This window comes from Podarcis erhardii (assembly GCF_964252035.2).
Source record: "Podarcis erhardii genome assembly, chromosome: 7".
NCBI classification, from domain to species: domain Eukaryota; kingdom Metazoa; phylum Chordata; class Lepidosauria; order Squamata; family Lacertidae; genus Podarcis; species Podarcis erhardii.
Genome location: NC_138511.1, coordinates 75,372,154 through 75,389,262, shown reverse-complemented (window position 1 = coordinate 75,389,262; position 17,109 = coordinate 75,372,154). Strand labels below are relative to the sequence as shown.

The 17,109-nt window shown below is 48.8% G+C and overlaps 1 protein-coding gene across 1 annotated transcript; it reads right to left on the bottom strand.

Moving 5' to 3' along the window:
• Window positions 1-6,525: 6,525 nt before the first annotated feature.
• On the bottom strand, window positions 6,526-16,999 carry RBM42 (RNA binding motif protein 42). The gene is made up of 10 exons (XM_081872165.1): window positions 16,759-16,999; window positions 15,813-15,966; window positions 14,081-14,168; window positions 13,230-13,295; window positions 11,728-11,888; window positions 10,731-10,871; window positions 10,088-10,294; window positions 9,333-9,453; window positions 8,668-8,862; window positions 6,526-7,022 (listed from the first exon to the last, which is right to left on the bottom strand). Exons 1-10 carry the CDS (start codon window positions 16,917-16,919, stop codon window positions 6,910-6,912), a joined length of 1,407 nt encoding a protein of 468 aa, XP_081728291.1. The 5' UTR covers window positions 16,920-16,999; the 3' UTR covers window positions 6,526-6,909.
• Between the last annotated feature and the right edge of the window lie 110 nt (window positions 17,000-17,109).

Sequence of the window (17,109 nt, the reverse complement as noted above, 5' to 3'; positions counted from 1 at the left end):
GTGGCTGTCTCATTCTCCCTTAATGGCAGTAGTACCCAGAGTGGTTTTCCAATCAACCCCTCTTCCCAGGGAACTCTGAACTATAGTTCTGTGAGGGGAATAGGGGTTGCCTTAACAACTCTTTGGGACGTAGGTGGCGCTGGTGTCTAAACCACAGAGCCTAGGGCTTGCTGATCAGAAGGTTGGCGGTTTGAATCCCTGTGATGCGGTGAGCTCCCATTGCTCGGTCCCCGCTCCTGCCAACCTAGCAGTTCAAAAGCACGTCAAAGTGCAAGTAGATAAATAGGTACCACTCTAGCAGAACCGTGCGCTGCTCTGGTTCACCAGAAGTGGCTTAGTCATGTTGGCCACATGACCCAGAAGCTGTATGCCGGCTCCCTCGGCCAGTAAAGCGAGATGAGCGCCGCAAGCCCAGAGTCGGCCACGACTGGACCTAATGGTCAGGGGTCCCTTTACCTTTACCTTTACCAACTCTTAGCACCTCGAGCAAACTACAGTTCCCAAGATTCTTTGGGGGTGGGGAGCCATGGCGGTTTAATTGTATGCTTTAAATCTAGGGTGTGAATATGCCATAGTCGCCCTTGTAGAACTTAGCAGAGAAGACAAAACTAGAATGAGTCAGCTCTGCCAGTCGGTGGTTCTGGCTCCCCCTACTGTTGGCCTCCCTGCTTTCTGCCCTATCAGCCCCAATGGGCCACTGAGGAGGTCAAGCCTATATGTTAAGACTAGCAGCTGCTGGGGGAGGAGAGACACTGACATACAGTACAGCCACAACAATAGCAGCGCCATTTTCTCTTGGAACATCAAATTCCACTCTCTGTTTCCAAACCCTGGTGTGACAATAGAAGTAGCATTTTCCAGCATGGCAGTGATGGTTGAAAAGGGCCTTTGCTCTTGACTTGGGCATTTCCAGTGTATTTGGGCAGTGGGGGTGGGGTGGGGGAGATTAAGGTAGCAAGTGCTTATTGGCTAGCACTCATGCCATCACCAGGGCTGCTTTTGCCCCCTTAAGCCAGCCCACGTTTTTTGCAACTATTTTTAATGTTTTAATGCTTAAGGTTCACGGTTTTAATTTGCCAGGTGGGTGGGTGGGTAAGGAAAAGGGAGAACATTTATATTCCTATTTTTTAAAAGATGCATGTGTGGCAGTTTTAAAATAAATATTAAGCAACACAAGAGGTTAAGAAGCACATGTATATGCATATCAAGAGGAGCTGAACTTAAAACTGTAGGTGACCTCCACAAAATGGTCTTCGCCGTTCTGTGATTGCAAACCTCAAAGCACAATGGTTAGACTTAACTTCGTTGAGCTGAGCGAGGCTCTCGAGCTGCAGTGGTACAAATCCTAACCGCAGCCTCTGGCTCATGCCACTGCCTCCCAGGAGCAGGGAGAAGAGGCAAGGTAAACTCAGCCTATCTCTGGAATAACATGGGCGACAATTCAGATAAACAAGAGGAGATGCTACAACAATCTGCTGGGATGGGTGTGTGCTGAGAGTTGCTAGGAGATGCTTCGTCCCCTCACAGAGCTACAATTCCCAGAGTGGTTCATGCCAGTTTTCAGGAAACTCTGAAAACTCTGTAAACAGACACTACTACAAGTCAACACGTGGTTTAAAGGTGTAGTCTGACTGGTATATATACTTAAAGGGACACTGAAGTCCGGATGGTGTGACCTAAATTATACAAGTGGTGGAATTCCCTTTTATTTGCCAGCGTTGCAAACTCTAACCCATTTCTGCCACTTGTGGAGGCAGACCCAAGAGATTGCAGTCGACTAAATCATGCTCTTATAAGACGACCTGCAGAAATCAATGGACTCGGCTGACCGTTGATTTCAATGGGTCTCCTTTCGAGTATCACTTAGTTGTAGCTGCAACCCCCTTGGGTCCGGCTCCACAGTGGCAGAGACAGAAGAGCTTGCAGCACAGGCAAAAAGATGCAAATGTCGCCCACTTGCATAATTTAGGTCACATCTGGACTTCACCTTCGTGCCTATATGACTCAGAGTACACCTTTACGGCACACGTTGGATAAGAACGAAGGCTGCTGAAAGGCAAAATGCTGAGGAGGACAGCTACCAGTTTGAACCATCTTCTCCGGCAATGACTCGTACTTCCTAGCTATGGAATTGAGTAGCAGTAACAGCAGCATCTTATTCAAAATTCTCTGTCTCCTGTACTCAACTCTCCCTCATCTCCTGGAACTTCCCAGCCTGTCATCAGGTAGTTCAGCACCAGGAAAGCCTCGGGAGACGAGGAACATCTTATTAGAGAGGTTTAAGAGGACTACAGTCGCAGGAAACAAGCCATACACAGAGAGCCAGTGTGGTGTAGTGGTTAAGAGCGATGGACTCATAATCTGGTGAACCGGGCTCGCTTCCCCGCTCCTCCACATGCAGCTTCTGGGTCACCTTGGGCTAGTCACATCTCTCTGAAGTCTCTCAGCCTCACTCAGCTCACAGAGTGTTTGCTGTGGGGGAGGAAGGGAAAGGAGATTGTTAGCCGCTTTGAGACCAACTCCTTAGGGTAGTGATAAAGCGGGATATCAAATCCAAACTCCTCTTCCTCCTCCATATGGATCCCATCAGTCCATCTTGAGTAGCAGCAACCAGAATCCCGAATATATGGGTTTTGGAGAACCACTGCTCTTCCTCTTGTGTGTCTGTCACCTTCAAAAACAACATCCTGAAGCTCCCTTTTAGTACTGCCCCATTGCAAAGATGATGGAGTCCACTCATTCCCACAAACACATCTCTCTCCGTAATACACTTTCTGTTCTGTAGTGCTCCCTGCCTTGTATTATTAGTCTTCTGTGTATTAAAAGATGTGCTGTAGATGAAACTTTCTGGATTTGATGGGTCTTGAGTAGGCCTGGGTGATATATCAATACAGTGGTGCCTCGCAAGACGAAATTAATTCGTTCCGCAAGTCTCTTCGTCTTGCGAGTTTTTCGTCTTGCGATGCACGGTTTTCCATAGGAATGCATTGAAAATCAATTAATGCGTTCCTATGGAAACCGCCTTCCCCGACCTCTTCTGGCGGGCGGCATTTTAAAATCGCCCGGGACAGCGGAGGACTTCTCCGCTGTCCGGGCGATTTAAAAGCCCCTGGGAAGGCAAGCAGGGGGGACAAAGACTTTTGCCCCCCGCCTGCCTTCAGAAGAGGTCCAGGACAGGCTTCGCGGACCTCTCCGCAAGCAGCGGGAGCGCTCCTTGCGGAGAGTTGCCAGCGCGCCCAGGCTTCGCGGCCCCGCCGCCCGGCTTCGGGACATCGTTCCGATGCCAGGCGGCGGGGGGAGGCTTTCTCGCCCCACCGCCCGGCATCGGGACGATGCCCCGAAGCCGGGCGGCGGGGGGAGGCTTTCCCGCCCCGAAGCCGGGCGGCGGGGGGAGGCGTTCCCGCCCCGCCGCTCGGCTTCGGGACATCATTCCGATGCCGGGCGGCGGGGGGAGACTTTCCCGCCCCGCCGCTCGGCTTCGGGACATCGTTCCGATGCCGGGCGGCGGGGGGAGGCGTTCCCGCCTCGCCGCCCGGCATCGGGGCATCCTTCCGAAGCCCGGCGGCGGGAGGAGGTGTCCCCGCCCCGCCGCCAGGCTTCGGAGGAGGTCCGAGGACAGCGGGGAAGACGAGCTGCGCTTCCCCACTGTCCCGGAGATTTCCCTATGGGCTGTCGTCTTGCGAAGCAAGCCCATAGGGAAATTCGTCTTGCGAAGCGCCTCCAAAACGGAAAACCCTTTCGTCTAGCGGGTTTTCCGTCTTGCGAGGCGTTCGTCTTGCGGGGCACCACTGTATATATCACGAGCACCAGGGCTATCTCAGCTGGGGGGGGGGACTGGTATATGCACATGACTCTACAAAACCCTCAAAGGCTATTTTGGTGGTCTGGTTTAAGAAACAGCAATGGAAACCCCCAAAGCCTGTAGTTTTCCCACTCCTGCATTGCTATTATTATATATTTATTTATATCCCCCCCCCCTTTCTCTCCCTGACATGGACTCCCCTAAATCCCAGGGTTCCCAGCAGGAGTTCCAGATCCTTTTCCCAACAGAGGCCCCTCAGCGTCTTTCCCTCTCTTCTCCCCCCCCCCCATTTCTCTTATTTAATCAAGGGAGCAGAGCAGAGCCTTGTCCCACCTCTACAGCTGCCGTCTGCCCAACAGCCTCCACCCCTGCAGGGGTCAAAGCACCCACCTTCCTCCACTTCTCCCATCTGCTTCCTGCTCTCGTGCCCAAATCCACGGCTGCTTTTCCTGTTTGTCCGGCCCCAGGACAATGCAGACAGCTTGTCTAGGACATGCACGGCCAGAACAATAGGGGTTACGAAGCAGATGGGCCAGGCAATAACACAAGGGGGGGCGGATGGCAGAAGAGGCTCCTTCGCTTCCCTGGTTCTGCTCCCCTCTGCTTCCAGAAAATAAAATAAAAGCAGCTATTCCTAACTCCAAATGGTAAATGCATGTGCCTCTACAGGTACCCTCCTCTTGCTGTTGCTTGGGGGGGGGGGGCAATTCCTCTTCTCTTCAGTACCCAGCTCAAAGCCTTTAAGAAGCCAGGAAGACACTCTCATAAGAAACCCTTGCACAATTTCCCCAGAAGCATGAAAGGAACGGTAGAAGCACCATTTATGTCTGGGGTGGGTGAGAGAAGAGGTAGGTAACGTGACCCGCTTTTGTCTCTGGCCCCCACCACAGGTGCGCAGCCCAACTGGTCAACCCGTAGGAAATGAAGCTGACATAACAGGTTCCACTCTCCTGGTTTACGGAAACTGGCACACCCACAGCACCAGTGAGTAGAAGGCTGGTCTTAGGAAGAGGTCAGGCTATTTGGCCATCTAACTCAGTAATGCCAACTCTGACTGGCAGCAGCCTCACAGGGCCCTTAGGCTGAATGTTTCACTGCACCCCATCTTTTTAACGAGATGCCAGACGTTGATATTGTGAGCTTCTGCATACCACTTTAAGAGGCAGTGGCGGCCAGTGATTTAGGTGGCCTTAGAAAACCAGACAAATTAATGGAGGATAAGCCTTCTTGCCAACAAAGGTCCGTATAGTTAAAGCTATGGCTTTCCCAGTAGTGATGTATAGAAGTGAGAGCTGGACCACAAAGAAGGTTGATCGCCGAAGAATTGATGCTTTTGAATTATGGTGCCGGAGGACTCTTGAGAGTCCCATGGACTGCAAGAAGATCAAACCTATCCATTCTGAAGGAAATCAGCCCTGAGTGCTCACTGGAAGGACAGATCCTGAAGCTGAGGCTCCAATACTTTGGCCACCTCATGAGAAGAGAAGACTCCCTGGAAAAGACCCTGATGTTGGGAAAGATTGAGGGCACAAGGAAAAGGGGACGACAGAGGACGAGATGGTTGGATAGTGTTCTCGAAGCTACATGAGTTTGACCAAACTGCGGGAGGCAGTGGAAGACAGGAGTGCCTGGCGTGCTCTGGTCCATGGGTCATGAAGAGTCGGACATGACTAAACAACAACAACAAGCCTTCTGGTAACTACTAAACCAGATAGCTCTGTTCTACCTCCACTGCTGGGGGCTGTATCTTCTGAATAGTAGCTACTAGGAATCAGACTAGATTCCCATTGAGATCAGGCTTTCCATGCAGGTTTCCAGTGGTTCACTGCAAGAACAGATTGCTGGACTAGGCGACCCAGCAGGGCTTGATTAGGTTCCTATGCAAAGCATGCACTCCAACGCTGAACCATAGTTCCACGCCCCTCCCACGCCAATTTCCTCTGATAAGCTTCCAAGAAACCTCAGCATTTCCTAGAACAGCTCAAAAATAATTTCCTTAAAAAGGAGAGACGCTGCTAGTCAGAGTAGAGGCAAACAGGTTTACCTGGAAGAAGGCTGCTTTCCTAGGACTTTGACAAGGTCTTTGCTTCGAGGGGAGAGGGGGAACCTTGGGGGCTTGGAGAAGAATAGGGATGGAAAGCTAAATGTTAAATCAAATAAGAGGGGGATATTAACCTCTAAACACTTGTAAGTCAAGCCTTTTGGATAAAATCTAAAAAAAACCAACAACAACGCGCTTTCCAGGACCACAATGAGCAACCGCATCACAGGAATCACGTTAACCTACATGTGGCTTTTCAGGGTCTCACGAGGCCCAGTCTGGCTACAAGATTCAGCCACTGGTATCACAGACTCAAGGCAATCTCTTGGGGGCTGCTATGTCTTATCTAGAACCAACATGGGGTTAGAGCTTTATGGAACAGGAAAAACTTTATCAACCAGGCACTCTCCTTCCAGGAGAAGGGGCACCACAACAGAAGGAATTGTCTAGAGCCAAGAATGTGGCAGATGGCCATTTAGCCCAGGGATGGGGAACCAGGTGGCCTCCAACTCATCCCAGCCCTGGCCAATAGTCAGGGAAGATGCAGTCCAGCAGCCTGGAGGAGCACAAACTCTAGCATCTGTCTTTAAAAAAAGTAAAAAAAAAAGTGGGGGACCCACAATAGGTCATATTGGTCACAGGGAAACTAGAGAGGGAATAACTACACAGAAGACAAGCTGAATGGATGTAGTAAGAAAAAAAAAAGATACACACAACTTTATTGGGTAAGAAGACTTTTGTCCACGGAAGTTGTTGTTACGCACAAACTATCCCTCAGCTGAGTTTGCAGGTTGCGACTCCTCAGCAATGAACTCACAAAGCTGCTGTTAGACGGCAGAGCTAATGGGGAAGGGTTTGTCTGTGTATGACGAAGAGAGAACACACACGCATCTTCTACATGGAAGAGGCCTCGGACTGATGGAGTAACAAAGCACTTCCAATCTCCTGCCGGCAGCTTCTTCCTGCCGTCTTCTCCAGCAGAGAGCAGGATCGAACAGGTCTACAGACAATTCCTTGCTTCAAGGGGCTCATGGGTGAACAGCAGACAACAGCATCCTGCACCTCATTACCTCAGCCCCAACTTCTTCTTCTCCTTCTGTTTCTTGCGCACCACGTCAATATTGCGATCTTTCCACATGCTTTTGCGCAGCTTGATGGGCCGGCTGCCGACGTACTTTCCTGCCGCAGACACACAAGAAAGGACAGTGGGGAGATTGGTGGGAAGAGGAGGGCGGGGAGGCAGAGAGAGAGGAAGGAAGGTTCAGTAAAACTGCCCTGTCCAAGCCAGCTAACCTTGTGTTGCTGGAGAAACGTGGAGCTGTTTCCCAAGCCACCCTTGGTTAATTCACTGGCTGACACCCCAGGGCTTCAACATAATATGTTGTGCCAATGGCCTCCAGTTACGCCATCAAACAGGACAACTAATGTGGGAATTGAGCAACCCTGGAGACTTCCCCAAGCAGGAGCACCTGAAGTCTGTCATATTCCTCGAAATGTACACCAGATTAAAGGTAAACATGTTTTTGGCCTGCTCCCTCATCGAGATGTATGTCATGTTACAGATCCTTTCAGGTGTTGAACATCAGTAGTGAGCCCTCTTGATAGTTCCATCGCTTTCAAAAGCTCAGTGGCTGCAGCCCAGGAAAAGGCATTCTTTGTGGCAGCTCTTAGTCTGTGGAACTCCCTCCCCAGAGAGGTGCACCTGACACCTTCCCTACAGTTTCCATCATATGCTGAATACACACTTCTTTTACCTTGTCCTTTGACACCCGAGATGCAGTGTTTTAGGACTCACCCTACACTTGTGATTATAATGTTTTTAATGTTGCACTTTAAATTGTTATGACCTGCCCTGGGACCTTAGGCAATAAACAGTAATAGTAATAGTAATAGTAATAGTCCTAATAAGCAGCAGCTTTAAAGATGCCTAGAGGGCCTTCAAGATCCAGCACAACAGTGCTGGCAGGTGAGGAGCTGGCCAATTCCCCATAGTACTGAATGCTGGAAAGATTCAGAAAACAAGTAGACATATTGCTGCCTTAAATACAGGAAGCTGCCTGATACAGACTACAGTGGTACTTTGGTTTTCAAACGCTTTGGTACTCAAACAACTTAGAACCCAAACACTGCAAACCTGGAAGTGTGTGTTCCAGTTTGTGACCTTTTTTTGGAAGCCAAACATGTTCCGTTTTGAGTGCGACGCTTCCGTTTTGAGGTCTGTCTGTTTTTGCTATTTTGTGTTTTGTTTTTGTGACTGCATGGAACCCAGTTCACCTATTGATTGATTGATTGATTGATTGATTGTGTGACTGCAGTACATTGTTTATTGCTTTCATTTTATGGATCAATGGTCTCGTTAGATAGTAAAATTCATGTTAAATTGCTGTTTTAGGGGGTATTTTTAAAAGTCTGCAACGGATTAATCCATTTTGCATTACTTTCTATGGGAAAGCACGCCTTGGTTTTGGAATGGACTTCCAGAACGGATTAAGTTTGAGAACCAAGGTACCACTGTACTGGGTTTGTCTAGTCTAGTTCTATCTACTCTGCCTGGCAGCCGTGCTCCAAGGTCTCAAGCAAAGGTTCTTCTCATTGCCTGCTACTTGATTCTGGAAATGCCAGGAACTGAAATTGGGACTGTCTTCATGCGAAGTGCATGCTTTCCCCACTTCAGCAGAGCAGGGGCTCCCCTGGGAGCGAGCATACAGCTCCTAGCTCTCCCTACCCCCCCCCCCCCCGGCCAATAGGGATCAGGCACCCCAACCCTTGGAATTCTAGGATTCCACTCCCATGAACTGGGTCCGCAGCTCAGGCAGTGTCTCACCATTCATCTCCCGCATGGCACGGACATAGTCGTTTGGGTCCTTGAAGCTGACAAAGCCATAGCCTTTCGTCTTGCCGGTGCGCTTGTCCCGGATGACCTTGGCCTTCAGGAAGGAGGGGTAGCGGCTGAAAGCACGTGCAAGGATGTCGTCGTTCACTTCATTGCCCAGGTCGCCACAGAAGATCCGGAAATCATCTGGGGGAGGGGAGAGAGGAAGGGAGGAAGAGCACAAGACATGAGGCCGGGCAATTGGCCCTTTTTACAATTTGTTGAACCCTTTCCTGGCATAACAGGTTTCTGGCCCTCAAGACGGCAAAGTATATGGGCAAAAGGAAAGCAGGATGATTTGCAGCAGTCAAGGTACTAGTCCTCAGTGTCTTCTGTGACTCCTCGGCCTTCAAACAGCAGTAAAATTGTGTGTTATTTTCCCCAAACCTGTCTAATTTTAATAGTTTATTATCCAAGTCTCAAAATTCAAGTTTGGCTTGATGAAGTTTGTTAACCTTGAATTAACATTTATTTCAAACAGAAGTTTAAATATGAAAGCGTTTATTGTCAACCACTAGTGTCAACTAATCCCAAGCTTGAGGGAACAGTCCCTTGCAATGAGGATTTGTGCCAGTATTTTTGACTGTTCACCAACCCACGCGACGATGGACACTCACCAGAATCCCATTCAAGTAGACTGGGGTCCTCCCAGCATGTCCCAGCAGCTGTGCGGATGCAGCGCTTGAGCTTTTCCTGCTTCATTTTCTTCTTGTCCTCTGGTGTGCTCTCTACAACAGGCTGGCCCCGCGGGGATGGGAAGAGAGAGAATGTGCTGATTAGGCAAAAGACCACTTCAAGAATTTGTTTCAAATGGAAATTTGTTTCTAGCCTGGTGACCTCCGAGTAGGTAGGTTGACTGAACCAGACTCTCTTCCCCATCACACTCTCATTTACCCTGTTGGAGGAACTGGACATGGAGGAAGGAGCTAATTTCCTTCATGAGCATAAATCACCCATGTATGAGATAGGCCAACAGGTACAAGGTCAGTCAAGCCTGTTGCTATGGTAACAGCCCAGTAACCATACCATGAGCATGCCAGCTCATGGTGGCCGGGTTTTTTGCTGTAGTGTGTCAGCCCGTGAGTCTGTCCATGAGTTGGAGTCTGTGTTATATCTTGAATATAGAAATATATTGCACTTGTATGTATATATCTGTCAGAATAAAAAGTCTACATACAAGCTGTATGTATATATCAACATCTGGAGCTGCTTTAATAAAGCCTTATCTTCTACAGGGGTAAACTGTTTTGGACCTTAAGCTGCCTCTGTGTGGTGACTGTAAGTGGGAGCAACGTCTGCTGCAGAGGTATCTCACCTCACTTGCCCAACAGTTTCTGCCCATTTCTAGTGGGAAGCCACCACTGCTCCTTACCTCGACAGGTACAAATCCAGCATCAGGCCCCCGGGATCGCTTCCCCCGCGCGGGTGGCTGCTCGTGCCCACGTAGTGGCTGCAGGCTCCTCACATCCACCATTGGAACGGGCTCCGCCTCTGGCATACTTGGACCTATCACAGGCTCCTCCATCCCAACCGGCTCCTTCTCCTCCACCACAGGGGGCGGGGGCTCCCGATGCTCTTCCTGCAGAAGGAAGAGGAAGGGCTGTGATGTCACCGCTGTAGTACACATTGGAGGCCCTTTTTCAGATGCCTCCACCTTGCCAGAACTGCCCGGCAAAGGTAATCTTAAGCGGCGCAGTTCAACAACTTCCCGCACAGTGTCAGAAAGGATCCACCCATTGGACACTTGGGGAAATTAAACTGTGTGTGTAGTGGCTAGAGCATCGGACTAGGACCCAGGAAGCAAATCCCCCCTCAGCCATAATGCTCACTGGGTGACCTTGGTCAGGCACTGCCAAGTCTCAGACCAACCAACCACACAGGGTTGTTGCGGGGATAAAATGGATAAGGGGAGAACCACGTGCTTGAGCTCCTTGGGGGAAAAAGATGGGATACAAATGCAATAAACAGTAATAATAAAAAATAATGTGGCCTTCATTCGGCTGCTCACTACTAACCTCTTGCTTCTTCACTGGCGGGGCAGAATACACTGTGGGAGCGGCCTGGATGACAGTGGGGTTCACTTTGGGGGGCACCACCACGGGTCGAGGAACAGGCACCAGAGGCGCCAGAGGACCGACGGGGATCCCTGGCCCAACCTAGCCAAAAAGCAGGCAGCAATCAGTGTCAGTTTTGCAAGTTCAACGCTAATATCTGAAGTTTGAAGCTGATCAAGTCCCCATCCCACTTCGAACCTGCAAGTCTCTGTTACTTGAGAACTTGTGCCAAAGTTTGTTTATTTTGTTCCACTTCCTAATGCATTTTTCTTTCATACCTTGCACCTTTAGACTTCACACTTAAGGATAGGGACTACCCTGTTATACTAGTGATCTGGGAGCCTTTTTTTGGCTGAAGTTGGGGGGGGGGGGCCCACGTAAATAAAACCGAACACCAGCCGCTCCCGAAAAGCTTTCCCCTTGTACGTGCTTGTGAAGGTTTGGTAGCAGTAAGGCGAATCATGGGTTTTACAGCACAGAGGCAGCTAAGTCACATAGCGCCAAATACTCAGGCTGTTCATTTCCAGTCTGGCAACATAATAAAGGATGATCTCCAGCTCTCATCCCCAGTCACCTGCCCCCGTTGGGCACATCCTAATGCTTGATAATAGTTCTGAATCAGACTTCTAGAAAAGCAGGGTTTCTCAAACCTGGGTCCCCAACTGTTGTTGGATTACAACGCCCATCATCCCTGATTGCTGGTCCTGCTGGCTAGGGATGATGGGAGCTGTAGACCAATAACAGCTGGGGACCCAAGTTTGAGAAACATTGGGCTAAAGAAGGAGCAGTTCCCGCCTGCTTCTTTCCCAGTAGCCCCATGTATTCCCCTTTGGTCTACACTGGCATGTCCCAATCTATTCCCCTCTGAGTGAACTTTGTCACAGAAGCAGAGAGCAGCCTCAAAAACCGGAAAAACAGATACCACCCCCACCCTCTTGCCAAAGAAAAAGAAACTCACCGGGGGACCAGATCTCATGGGCCCTATGCCCCCTAGGGGTGGGCCAGGCGCTCTCTGCATTGGGGGACCCATAAGCATTGGGGGGCCCTGGGGGCCTGACATGGGGGGCCCCACCATAGACTGGTGGTGAGGAGGCCGCATTGGCAGAGGACGAGGGCCACCTGCAAAAAAGAAAATGGAGTAATAATTAGAAATCAATGTTAGGCAGCACTCAGCACACTGACCAATAAAGGCATGGTGTTTTCTGGTGTTTTCTGCCCACCCAACCTTCAGTTTCTATACCCTTGGCTGGGCAGCTTAGAAATGTAATTAAAAAGCTTTGCATTCAGAAAAACATACTTTCCATTCACTGACTGGTTTATACGCTCCCTGCAAGGCCCTTTCCACCTGGCCTAGGGGGCGAGGCCCAGATTCACCAGCCCTACTGAAGAAGCTCCTCATGAGGCCGGAGGAACATCGCCCAGCTATTATTTTATTGATTTATTGATTTAATATGCTTGGAGGTTTTTATTAAAAATATAAAGCAGTACAGAAATTAAAAAAATAAATAAAATACGCTGTGGCTCAAAGGGGAAGAAACTATTGGTTTTTCCTTCAAAGTCAGCTGAACCCCAAAAAGCCTCTGGATTCCCTGAGAGCCCCAGAGACAACAGGGTATGGAGTGATGTGCGTTCAGGCTTCTCCCCAACTTCTGTGCAAATGCCGTGAGGCACAATAGGCACATCACGCCAGAGGCCCATCTAGTCCAACATTCTGTTCTCCTAGTGGCCAACCAGATATCTATGGGAAGCCCACAAGCGGGACCTGAGAGTGACAGCTCTCTCCAAATTTCTGATACCCAGCAACTGGCATTCATAGGCATACTGTCTCGAATAGTGGGTGTTAAATACGGCCATCGGTCCTAGCAGCCATCGATAGAAATCCATGGGGAAGAAGGCTAACACTCTTTAAAGCCACCCATACCTTGTGCTATAATGGAAACATGGCTAGACACCCAAAGGATTTTTCTTTTTAAGATAAACCTGCTTATCAGGAAGAGTCACAGGAAGAGGATCGGTGGAAGAAAGCCTACGTCTGTGCTGAATAGGAAGAAGATACGTTACATCAAGGATGGGGAAACTGGCTCTCCAGATGCTGTTGGACTCTAACTCCCAACAGCCCAGCCAGCACGGTCAACGGTAAAGGATGACATGAGCTGCAGTCTAACAACTTCAGGAAGCACAAAGATTCCCCATCCCTACTCTTAATAAGAAGACCTATAGTGAATCAGACTAATCCTGACCACCAGCACTTTGCCATCAACTTCAAAGCAGAGGCTTGTCCCGGCTACTCAATATCCTCAACCCGGGGACTGAACCTGAGCCTTCATCCATACAAATCATGTGCACTCCCACTGAACTATGACTTCATATCTGCCTCCAAAGAATCCCACCAAACCTCCCACTCCCAGTTCCTTGCAGAACGGTGAACACAACCAACAAATAATAAAAAAGACAGCTTACCGGATCTCTGCAGAACATGAGGCACAAAGGTCGGCCGGAGGATGGGGGGGCGTTGCGGGGGGACAGCTGGAGGGAAGAGAGAATGGATTTCATGGCCCTTGGACATACAAAGCCCATTTCACAATCTTTGCAAAAGGCTGAATTCACAGTGCTGGCAATTAGCCTTTAAAACCTAAATGACTGACAAGCAGTATACTTGAAGGGATCGTCTTCTCCAATGTGAGCCTGCCTGGCCACAGGTCAGCTGGAGAGTCCTTTTCTGCATGCCCTGTCTCCATATGAGGTGTGATTGGAGGAAACACTTAAAAGAACTCTATTGCAGGGTCAACAAAGTATGAATTTCTGTTTGAACACTTCCCTCTTGCTCTTCTGAAGCTAGCTGAAAACTTATTTCTTCTTTGAGGCCTACGACCTGTAGGTTCTTGAATGTTTTATTCCTAGCTCTTTCAGTTTAGTTGAGATGAGGAGCCTGTGGCTCTCCAGATGCTGGACTTTCAACTCCCATCAGCACCAATCAACACGGTCAAAGGCCAGGAATGATGGTAAATGTAGTCCAGCAATAGCTGGAGGGCCACAGCTTTCTCATTCCTCTGCTGATGTGATCTTAGCGCCCTAACAATTTATTAATCTGTTTTAATTGCTTGGTTATTCTCTTAAGCATTTTGGGTGGGACACAACTTAATATCTGACATAACTGCAGTTGTGGTGGGGAACCTGTGACCCTACAGAGGTCACTGGATTACAACTTCCACCAGCCCCAACCATGGTGGCTGAGGCTGATGAAAGCTGGAGGGACACAGGCTTTGCATCCCTCAGGTAAGCATAGAATTACAAAGGCACTGGCTATATACCTGGGCCCACAAATGGCACTGGAGGAGCCACGATGGGGGCCACCACAGTGGCTGCTGCTGCTGCTCGGGCTTCCAGACTCTGCTGGACCTGGAAGAAAAAAAAAGAAACAAATGGCAAGAACAGATGTCAGTGAAGTAAGATGAGCAGTCAAGTACGAAAGTTTAGTATTCACACATTCATCCTCCTCACCCCAGCTTCCTAAGGGCAGCTCTGCTGCATCAGACCAAAACCCTACACTATCTGTAATCCTGAAGATCAAATGCCTATCTAACTTGCATGGTGTGCACCAATTCTGCCTTGCACTCAGCAGCATGGAAGATGCTGGATAGAACATAAAAGTGGCATGATTGAAAGAGGACTGGCACGTCACAACCTAATGGGTGAGCTAGCAATGAAGAGAAAACACAGTGTTAGTGCTACAGGAATGGTTTGTTGTAGAATTATACCACACGGTATTACCTATGTGCTAAAAAGAAATATTCTACTGTTTCAAAACACTGATCAAAACCTAAATCGGGGCGGGGGGAGCAGGCTCTGCTGGCCATGGAGTAAGCAGCAGAAACTGAGAGCTCAGAGAGAAAATACTTTAAAGGATGGATTTCTCACTCTGAAGAACAAGTATTATGAAGCAAAGAATACAGGTAAGCCCTTAAGAACTTTTCAAGCAGGAATGTAATTCGGAGTTGTGAAATAATAAACATTACTACTTAATTTCTGGGCAAGACACAAGCCCTGGGCCAGACGTCAAACTTACTGGCTGGAAAAGAATCTAAAGCAAAGGGCTTGTGAAGACAAAAAAATGGACAATTAGAAATTATTGGACCTCTTACATTTAAATAGTAGAAGTAACAAAGAAAGGATCAATACCCAGGACAGTAAAATATTTGGAAATCTTGGAGTAAATAATTGAATATAATTAATTACTCTTCCTTCCAGTCTCTGGGCCTGAAGCCTGATACCAGGTTGGAGACTAGATTTAATTGACGCAAAAGAACTTGAAAGGGAAAAACAACAATAAATACTACAAATAAACAAGGGGCAAGGTGAATATAAAATGGAAGAATGGTATAAAGAGGTGTGGGATACAGCAATTAATGACAAATTAACATGTGTTATTAAGGTAAGACGGGGAATATGCAGGAGAAATGATTTTGAGGAGATATGGAAGATATTTGTAGAATTTGTGCTGTTAAAACGGAAAGGGGTCAAACTATCGCAAGAGGTGCTGAAATTTTGGGAGGTTGGATAGTTATAATGGAATGGTCGGGGGGGGGGGAGAGTGCATATTTTTATTTCTACTTTATTATTATTACTTTGTTTATAAAAGAAACCTAAATCAACAACTACTGCTTCAGCCAAAGTAGAAAAGTGACAGCACCAATATATTTTGAAAACTACAAATGTGTAATCTGAACCTCTAATCCCAAAGCCCAGCCTTCTTCACCTGCACCAGATTTCAAGGCTTCTACCAAAAGCCAGGAGCTGTTTTATATAGAGTGAGACCACTGGTCCATTTAGCTCAGCATTATCTATACAGTTCTCATGGGCAGCAGCTCTTTAGGGTTTCAGGCAGGAGATTTTTTCCCATTCCCAAGTGGAGATGCTAGGATTTCAACCTAGGACCTTTTGCATGCAAAGTATGTTTTCTACCATTGAGCTACAGCCCTGTCCCTCAAAGCTGTCCAGCAAGCACCCTGCATTGCAAAAGTAAGTCTCAAGCAGACTCCTCACCTGTTGGTAGGTGTTGGTGGCAATGATGGGTCGGATGACAGGGACCGGGGGGACTGCAGACACAGCTGGCACAGCCAAGGCAACTGGGACAGCTTCTACCACAGGGGCAACAGGAGGCAAGGATACTGGAGCTCCCAGCACCTCCTGCTCAAACCTGTAAACAAGAACCCATAACATTTATATGATTCTTTTGCCATACAAATGCTCCACATACAGCATTCCATTATTAATCTGAACAACTGGCTTGATATTTTGATTGTTTTTATTACATCCTTGCTGAGGACCATGAAGGGCCAAGTTCAAATCCCACCCAGCCAGCAACAAAGCTCACTCTGGAATCTGCATCACCTTTCATCCTAATCAATTTCGCAGGTCTGTTGAGGAGAGAAAATGAGGGGAAAGGGGGCCATAGACACTACTTTAACTTCTATTAAGGCATGCTATAAATACCAAATAATAATCACCACCATCATCATCAGACAAGAACATCAAATGTTTTAAAGTCTATTGTCAAACCACACCAAGAGTTGGAAAGCAGGCTGTTTGGAGAAATATTCACTTCAGAACAGCTCTGCCCCATAGTGAAATCAGAAGGGAAAAAATAGGGAATGGTTTGCATAAGCTCTGAGAACAAGGCTAAGGTGGGCTCTGAACTGGAAGCATCCCAGCTGGCAAGGGAGACTCGGAGCTCCCATTACCAACACTGCCCTGGGTTCCACAGCCCCGTTTCCTAGCACCTGCAACGCTTTTCTTTCCAGCGTGTTCACTGTCAACATTGACTGTCGCTGTAAGACAGGGAGGGAGGGATGGAGAGCCCCCCTGAAATCTCCCAGGTGTCCCCAGACTTCCAGCTCCCATCACCTCCGTCCATTAAATCATTTTGGCTGGTCTTCGATGCCCCCCCCAACACAGGGCCCCGCAATGGGAGCCTCCCCGCTTCACTCACAGGGCCATCTCGGCTTCCATTTCCTTCAGTCTCTCCTCTCCACTCTTCGCGCCGCCGCCGCCTCCTGCGGCCGCCGCCGGTGGCCCTTTCCCGGGCACCCCTCCAGGCACCCCGGGGGGCCCTCCCGGCGGCGGAGGGGGCGGAATCGCCGGAGCCGCCATGGCTCAAGTGCACTTCCAAGTCGGTAGCAACCGCTCCTACAACTAGATGGACCACCGTCCGCCGAGACTACTTCCGGCGCAGCGATGATGACGATGCCCCTGGGACTTCCGGTGCACTTCGCTGACGGTAGCAGAAAAAATACAACTTCCGGTACAATCAGAGCGCTCTCGTAGGCTGTGTCTCTCTATG

Bases quoted from the DNA above. Each gene is read 5' to 3' on its own strand.
- RBM42 (XM_081872165.1), bottom strand. From the start codon at position 16,919: ATGGCGGCTCCGGCGATTCCGCCCCCTCCGCCGCCGGGAGGGCCCCCC. The intron at 13,296-14,080 runs GTATATAGCCAG...TCTTCCCTCCAG, and splicing joins AGTGCCATTTGTGGGCCCAG to CTGTCCCCCCGCAACGCCCC. The intron at 9,454-10,087 runs GTAAGGAGCAGT...CCGCGGGGCCAG, and splicing joins CTGGATTTGTACCTGTCGAG to CCTGTTGTAGAGAGCACACC.